We start from the raw sequence: 9,133 nt of genomic DNA on the forward strand, positions 1-9,133 counted from the left end.
AAATGTTAGGCTCATAAACCAGCTCCTACCCCTGTAATCTCATTGTTGTTAGTTCATTAGGCTAATGTCTGGCAGTGACTGCTGGCATTTGTCAGGGAAATTACCTGTGTTGGTATGGGAGTTTTCCCACTGTAATCAATATAGCATGGAAACTACAGACAATTTAGGGAGAGTCTAAAATAATTTAAAATATTAATGGTATTTTATTTTTTCATGTCCATGGTGTAATCCTCTTTGTCAATAATTGGGGGGGGAATACTTTGAAACACCATAAACAGGGGGGGTTAGATGACGGATCAGCAGCTTAGCATTTAAAGGCTATACCCCAGCTCTTGAGTGCACAGTTAGCTTCACTGGCTTTAAAGGAGTCATGATGATGATCACTCAAGAGTACAGTAGTGAGAGGAATAATCACACCCTCAGAAACATAAGCAAATTTTGGTTAATCAGAGTTAGGTACACATATATTTACCTAGAAAAGATAGAATATGTGTTTGTGGAGTATGTGAATTATCACCAATCGTTTTCACAGAATGAACATAATGTAACCCATAAATGGCTGCACTAAGCTCATGTTAACACACATACCAAGTCTACCTATAGGCTACGTCTACATTACATGCTTCTTGCGCAAGAAGCCTTTTGTGCAAGAGTTTTTGCATAAAAACTTCTTGCGCAAGAGCACATCCACACCTCAAAGCACATTGCAAAATCCATGTGCTTTTGCGCAAGAGAGCGTCCATACTGCATGGATGCTCTTACGTAAGAAAGCTCTGATGGCCATTCACAGAATGGCCATTAAAGCACCTGTGCTTTTTCCCACAGGGGTTTCTTGTACAAGAAACCTTTCTGGAGTGTGCACACTTGCCTTCTTGTGCAATAGCTGTAGTGCTAAAAGCAGTTATGCCTCAGAAAAGGAGGTTTACCTACAGCCGAAAAGCACTCTGTTCTGCCGTTTAACTGCCCATTTAATTGTGCAAGAGCTCATTTAAAGTATAGACGCTCCACAGGTTTTTGCGCAAAAACAACTGCTTTTCGCCAAAACCTTGTCGTGTAGTCGTAGCCGAGGGCTGTGTCTAGACTGGCAAGCTTTTCCGCAAAAGCAGCTGCTTTTGCAGAAAAACTTGCCAGCTATCTACACTGGCCACTTGAATTTCTGCAAGAACACTGACAATCTCATATAAGAAATCAGTGCTTCTTGTGGAAATACTATGCTGCTCCCATTCAGGCAAAAGTCCTTTTGCGCAAAGCTTTTGCACAAAAGGGCCAGTGTAGACAGCTCAGATTTGTTTTGCGCAAAAAAGCCCCGCCATTTTCGTGATCGATCGGGGCTTTTTTGGGGAAAAGCGTGTCTAGATTGGCACGGACGCTTTTCCACAATAAGTGCTTTTGCGAAAAGCGTCTGTGCCAACCTAGATGCTCTTTTCCGCAAATGCTTTTAACAGAAAACTTTTCCATTACAAGCATTTGCGGAAAATCATGCCAGTCTAGACGTAGCCATAGTGCATATGTCAGGACCCTAGTCACAAATTCTAGTCTTCAACCCAGGCCCAGTGGGTTCTCAGAAAGCAGTAACGGTCATCACATTGCATCAACTCATCGAATTACTTGAGAATTCAGACTTGGGTAGGCGAATTTCCAGGGTTCCTCAGTCAGCTAGATCCCTGAGGGTATGTCTACACTACAAAGTTAGTTCGAACTAACTTTAATAGGCGCTACACTATCACTCCGCTAGTTCGAATTTAATTTGAACTAGCGGAGCGCTTAGTTCGAACTAGGAAAACCTCATTTTACGAGGATTAAGCCTAGTTCAAACTAGCTAGTTCGAATTAAGGGGTGTGTAGCCCCTTAATTCGAACTAGTGGGAGGCTAGCCCTCCCCAGGTTTCCCTGGTGGCCACTCTGGCCAACACCAGGGAAACTCGTCTGCCTCCCTCCCGGCCCCGGACCTCTTAAAGGGGCACGGGCTGGCTACGGTGCCCGTGACAGGTGCAAGCCTGCCAGCACCCAGCCAGCAGACCCTGCACCTGGCACAGATCGAGCCACCCACCTAATGCCCCCCAGCCCTCTCCCTCTTCCCGGGACCAGGCTGGCGGCTCCCGGGAGCTTGCCCGGGACCGCAAGAGGCGGGCACCTGCCTGGGCTAGTGCGGACATCATGGACCTTGTCCACGACCTCCACACTAGGCACAGGAAAGTGGCCGGCTAGGGCAGGAGAGCTGCCAGCCTGGCCACCCAGGAGCAGGTTTGCATGAAAATCAAGGTGGTCCACTGAGACCCCTGACCCTGAGCCCTGAGCTTACAATGGCCGTCCTGTGTCAGACCAAAGGTCCATCTAGCCCAGTAGCCTGTCTGCTGACAGCGGCCAACCCTAGGGACTCTGGAGGGGATGGACCGAAGACAGTGACCAAGCCATTTGTCTCGTGCCATCCCTCTCCAGCCTTCCACAAACCTTGGGCTGGGACACCACTCCTACCCCCTGGCTAATACCACTCCATGGACCCAACCTCCATGACTTGATCTCACTTCCCTTTAAACTCTGTTCTAGTTCTAGCCTTCACAGCCTCCTACAGCAAGGAGTTCCACATGTTGACTCTTTGCTTTGTGAAGAACAACTTTCTGTTATTAGTTTGAAGCCTGCTAGCCATTCCTTTCCTTTGGTGTCCTCTAGTCCTTCTTTATGGGAACTAATGAAGAACTTTTCTGTATGCACCCTCTCCACCCAACTCCTGCTTTTAGAGACCTCTATCCTGTCCCCCCTCCATCTCCTCTTTTCTAAGCTGAAAAGTCCCAGTCTCTTTAGCCTCTCTTCATATGGGACCTGTTCCCAACCCCTGATCATTTTAGTTGCCCTCCCCTCTCCCAGCCTCTCTCTTCCCCTCTCCCACCTCCTTTTCCCAGTCTCCCCCAGTTTTGTTCAATAAAGACAGATTCCATTTTTGAACACAATTGTCCTTTATTTTGTACATCAAGAAGAGGGGCTAGGGAAGGGTAAGTGGAAGGAGGTGAGGGAGGAATGGGGTACGCACCCCCAATGGGGAGGACTGGGCTGGCTCTGCAGGCTTCTGGGGATGGAAGCTCTCCTGCAGCCCCCCAATTGCCCCCTCTCCCCAGATGGCAGCCTGCGGCAAGTGCAGCCGGTCTGATGGCCGAGTGCTGTGATGTGCCCAGTGTGGGTACTTCGGGCAATCCTAGCCAGGACTGCTTTGCAAGCGGGGCACCCCTGAGAACTGTCTGTCCGGGGTGGGGGTCGGGACGCTTTAAGCACAGCCCTCGGCTAGCCTGAGACAGCATCTCCACGCTCTAAGTCTTCCTCTGATGCCCTGCCGGCACTGCTTCCGGCCATCCTTAAGCCTGGTTCAGGGTCCACTTAATGTGGACATGCTAGTTCGAATTAGCAAAACGCTAATTTGAACTAGTTTTTTAGTCTGGATCCGTTAGTTCGAATTAGCTTAGTTCAAATTAACTAATTCGAACTAAGTTAGTTCGAATTAACGTTGTAGTGTAGACGTACCCTGAGTAACTATATGATCTTGACCTTGATTAGCTGGTGATCATATATAAACTTCCTGTTTCCTTTCTGGATTTGTCTAAGCAATAGGCTATTGGCACCTAGTTGCTTCTTGGACTGTGCTTGACCCGGCCTTGCTGCCTCATCTGATTCCTTCATCTACCTCGCATGGATTGGAACTTGAACCTTTTACATCAACTCTAATCTGGAATACACTTTGACCTGCTTGGGCACTGGCCATGTGTTAGATCATCCCTGACAGGTGTTTGTCTAACCTGCTCTTAAAAAAGTCTACAGTGATGGAGATTCCATCAGCCTCTCTGGCTGTGTCTACATTGGCCCCTATTCCATAATAGGGATGCCAATGTAGCACTTTGGAATAGGCAAATCCGCGGGGGATATTTGCATTTTCATGGCTGCCACTTTTTTCCAGCTTGTAGATAAGCCAGAGAAAAGCGCCAGTCTGGACGCAATCCTCCAGAAAATAAGCTCTTTTCCGGAGGATCTCTTGAGAGTGAAAGTAGGAATAAGAGATCCTCCGGAAAAGAGCTTATTTTCCAGAGGATTGCGTCCAGACTGGCGCTTTTCTCCAGCTTATCTACAAGCCGGAAAAAAGCGGCAGCCATGAAAATGCAAATCCCATGGGGGATATTTAAATCCCCCACGGATTTGCCTATTCCCAAGTGCTACATTAGCATCCCTATTACAGAATAGGGGCCAATATAGACGTAGCCTCTAGGTTTAATCATCCTGAAATGTAGGAAGTTTTTCCTATTGTCCAACTTAAATTTCGATGTTGAAATTTAAGCCATTGCTTCTCATCCTATTATCAAAAGTTACGGAGAAGAATTTTTCTGTCTCCTCCTTGTAACAACCTTTTAGGTATTTGAAAGCTGTAATCATGTTCCCTCTCAGTCTTCCCTTTTCCAGACTAAACAAATCCAGTTCTTTAAATCTTCCCTCATAGGTCACATTTTCTAGACCTTTAATCATTTTTGTAGCTCTTCTCTGGACTTTTTCCAATTCTCCACTTCTTTTCTTAAATATGTGATGCCCAGAATTTGACACAATACTCCTTTTTAGGCCTAATCACCACAGAGTAGAGCAGAAGAATTACTTCTCATGCCTTGTTTACAACACTTCTGCTATTTCAATAGCTTTGAGGTTCTGGGCCTCTCTCCCAGAAAGTTCTACTTGCCAAAAATCATAATGGTCACTATAAAGTTCTGAGTTGGAGATCCGATAATCCATTATCCAGTATTGACAGGGGACTATCAACTTTTTTTTTCTTTTTCTTTTCTTCCCTAGCCGAAGTCCTTTGCAATATTGGTACTATTAAGTCACAAAATTGCCTAATAGAAAAAATATTTAATGATATTTTGAGGTTTCCCAAAATGCATACAAAATATTTTTAAAACACTCTGAAACATTTCCATAAAATGTGAGCAGAATATATGCAGGTAAAGCATGATGCTGGCATTTGTTTAGAGTGGCCTACATAATTTACTAATGGGCTTAATGTCCAAACTTGTGCCAGTAAAATTTCTATGCCACCTGATTCTATCATGTAGTCTATTTATATCTTCTGTGAAGTGGGATGAAAGTTTGGATTAGAATAGAACTCTGTATCAGGGAAAACAGAAGTCAAATTAATTATTTTTTATCGAAAATCTGTCAGCTGTTTGATTGGTATTTTGCAGCTAGTATGAGCATGCTACCTCCCCACTTCTCTTGTGGAAAAGGATTGTGGAGTTTATTCTCTGTTTTACTATACACTGGCCAATAATGAAAGGAGCTCAACAAACAGCAAACTAAAGCCCTAAGTGTGGTGCCTAAAACCGTGGGCTGCTATGAGCCTCTGTGTCAAGAAGAATCCGCCAGGAAGCACAGGACTCACCAAGTTTTCATAGGAGCTTTGTCACAGTAGGAATTACAGAACTATATACTGCTTTGTGTCTTACTGAACATTTCAATGTGCAGGGTTTCAAATGACCTACTTGTAAAAGACTTCCAATTTGTATTTAAGTGGCTTTATTGAAATGGCTTCCTTTTTTCCAATGTGGAAGCTATTTGTCTATTAAAGACATTTCTGTCATCACTCCTGAAAAGCAGATCTGTGTATGGTAAATATTACAGAAACAATTAGCCCCCCCATGACAACATACATGCCTTTTATGTTTTACATCCTCTCCAATCAAACTGATACCACTTTTCTTGAAAAATGGAAAACATTCATCCTTTGCAGCATGTATAAAAAAGTTTGTTAGGTTCACTGTGAGAATTCTTACAATATGGATAGTGGGCCAGGCACTGAAGTCTTTCAGGGCCTGATCCTCATTCATGCTAAGGCCCTTTATACTATTCCGTCATGTTAAAGGTGCCTCCCATCCAGTTTAAGCTCCATTTACACTGACAGAATGATTTATACCCACCTAAAATCTCCCTTTGAATGACACAGTGGTGTGAATGCACTTTAGTTAAAATGAGCTTAAAGTTTATCATTTAATGATTCATTTAACCTATGTTACCAATAACCTGGATCAAGCAACTGCAATGATTGCATTTGTTTAGACATGCAACATGGAGGATTGGGCCAAAAGAAATCTGATGAGGTTCAACAAGGAAAAGTGCAGAGTCCTACACTTAGGATGAAAGAATCCCAAGCATTATTACAGGCTGGGGACTGACTGGCTAAGCAGTAGTTCTGCAGGAAAGGGCCCAGGGATTAGAGTAGATGAGAAGTTGGCTATGAGTCAAAAGTGTGACCTTGCTGCAAAAAGACTAACGGCACAGTAGGAGCACTGCCAACAGATTGAAGGAAATGATTATTCCCCTCTCTTCAGCACTGGTGAGGCTATATCTGGAGTACTGAATTCAGCTTTGGGTCCCCACTACAGAAAGAATCTTGCCAAATTGGAGAGTCCAGTGGAGGACAACAAAAATTATTAGGGGACTGGAGCACATGACATATGAAGAGAAACTGAGGGAATTGAGCTTATTTTGTCTGAAGAGAATAATGAGGGGGAATATGATAATACCCTTGAACTACCTGAAGGGGGATTCCAAAGAGGAAGGAGCCAGGCTATTCTCAGAGGTGGCAGATGACAGAACAAGAAGCAATGGTCTCAAGTTGCAGTGCGGGAGATCTAGGTTGGATATTAGGAAAAACTCTTTCACTAGGAGGCTGGTGAAGCACTGGAATGGGTTACCTAAGGAGGTGGTGGAATCTCCATCCTTAGAAGTTTTCAAAGTCCAAATTTGACAAAGCCATGGCTGTCATATGGAATAATTTAGTTGGGATTGGCCCTGCTTTGAGAAGGGGGTTGGACCAGATGACCTCCTGAGGTCTCTTCCAACCCTAATCTTCTATGATTCTTCTGTGGTGAATGAGTCCATGAATGCTACACAGGGAATGAGTCCATGGAAGCTACACAGGGAAACCTTATAACTAAGAAACTACTGGAGGATTGCTGACATGTTCCTTCCCAGAGATAGCTGCATTTCACCAGTGGGTGAATTATATATTTTTATTACTATATATAATTATTTATTGACCAATTGGTTACATTTTTGTTCTGTACCCTAAGTGATGTGTTATGTGCATACAGTTAAATATTTCAATAAGCAAATTGTATAATTTTATAATAATCATCTAGATTATGTAGAAAAGTTGCAAAACACCTTGGAATTCTTCAGGATATTGTTTTATATTATTTTATCCTTCATATACTGTACTGTTTAAAAGTCTCTGTGTTCTGAACTTTCTTATTCATTTTTCTCTTTTAACAGAAAGAGTTTAACAGTGATTGTAAATTGAAGGAAAGAATAGAAGAAAATGGATACAACACATATGCATCCTTAAATTGGAAACACAATGGAAGACAAATGTTTGTGGCCTTGAATGGAAGAGGTGCTACAAAGAGAGGACAGAAAACAAGGAGGAAAAACACCTCCGCTCACTTTCTTCCAATGGTAGTAATGTCATAGGAGGAACTGTTTTATTGATGCAGTTGGACCAAAGGCTCTTTTGTCAAGGATACTTGGTAATCCTCTTGAAGAGAAAAAAGGCAAAGAAACAGTGCAGACGTCTGCTTGTTTGAAAAGGGAGAGAAGCCTTTGAAGGTTTTGTGCTCATTGCTGGCACATGAAGGACTTGTAATTAGTTCTGTGTCATATCTTATAATCAAGATACAAGCTGGATCAAATGGGATGGGAACTATTCCCAGTGTGAATAATGTTTTTTTTTATCTCTGCGACAGAACTTGCAGGACGTGAGACAATCTGTTGAATGATCTTCGGGGAAAGTTATTTATGGAATACTAACTCATATCAAAGACCTTCATTGCTCATTCAAGCCTAATGAGCCAATGAACAGTTAGACACACAAGCATTTACTGGAAGCACTTCGGTCATATGCACAAATAAAGAAGTTTCTGGAACAGTCTCATGGAAGAATGGATAGGATTAAGAAATATAAGCATATTAGCATTAAACTGTTCTAACATAATGAATAGTATGGTTCCTTGTATATTCTAATTTCATACTTTCTTATTTCTCTCTAAATTATTTATTTAATAGGATGTTAAATATCTTTTTGTTTTTGTTTTAAATGATTTCCTCAGTTGCTTCCTTATTTTTTCCCTTTCTTCAACTTTTCTCTCAGAGGTTGATAGAGTAAACTTTCAAAGCTTCACTGACAGCCTGAGAATAGGAAACATGTCTGTAAGTTAAAGTTAGCATTGCAGTGAATATGTTAAATCTGTTTTCTTCTAAACTGTTTTGCACTTAAGCAAAAACAAAAACAAAAAAACAACAAACAAACTTCAAGAAATACTTTGTCAGGATGGTGTTGTTGCTTGTATGAAAAGGATGGAGAGGGTCAAATCTTTTTCTCAGGTGCGTTCATGTTTGGGATGTGTATGTGTATGCAAGTGAGATCCCACTGGTTTTGTATTTGGAACTAAATGTGGCTTATCTCCACTGATTTGAATGAGATTGTGATATCCCATACATTTAAAGACAAGCCAAATTATCTCATGGAGTTGGAAGCACCTGAAGGCAGAATTTAGCTCCCAAAAAGTGAGTCCAAAAACAGCACACTCCTGCAGCCCTTGCTCAGTTAACCTCCATACTCAAGATGTCCTCATTAACAACTTCAAGTGTCACAGATATATACTGGTGCATTTCCTGAATAAAGAGTCTAGGACAGTCATGATCGTGCATTTATCAAAGACTGCTTCCTCATGTATATAACACAGAGCACCAGCTAAAAACAGCATCACTATTCAGAGTTAAAATATCTTATCCATCACAGTAAATGAAGGTTCAACAAAATACATCAGGCACTTTTAATGAAAGGTCACTATTCCCACATCTTAATTTGAGCAAATACGTTTAATTCTAAAAATAAGTCTGGTCAACCTAAAAGAATGTAAGGTTTGTTTTTTGCTATACTTTTTTCTGTAAATTTAGAGAGCTCTGGATAACTCATCAATGCAACCATATTGAGATTCATTTTGTTAGAGCAGTTAAATAGAAAAAAGTACACCAGCCAACCTGTACCTCTGTCCTCACATTGTATTCCACTAAATAAAAGCCTAAACCTTCTCTGCAGTGTCTGTAGT

General features: G+C 42.1%; 1 protein-coding gene across 1 annotated transcript in view; it reads left to right on the plus strand.

Annotated features, from left to right (window-relative positions):
* The window catches only part of FGF10 (fibroblast growth factor 10), an 89,356-nt gene extending 81,336 nt beyond the window's left edge, over positions 1–8,020 (plus strand). Inside the window, 1 exon segment of the mRNA NM_001286925.1 lies at positions 7,299–8,020. Coding sequence (NP_001273854.1) covers positions 7,299–7,496 — 198 coding nt within the window. The 3' untranslated portion in view covers positions 7,497–8,020.
* The last annotated feature ends 1,113 nt before the right edge of the window (positions 8,021–9,133 follow it).

The sequence above is a fragment of the Pelodiscus sinensis genome, chromosome 6 (assembly GCF_052426305.1).
Source record: "Pelodiscus sinensis isolate ZL-2025 chromosome 6, ASM5242630v1, whole genome shotgun sequence".
NCBI lineage: Eukaryota > Metazoa > Chordata > Testudines > Trionychidae > Pelodiscus > Pelodiscus sinensis.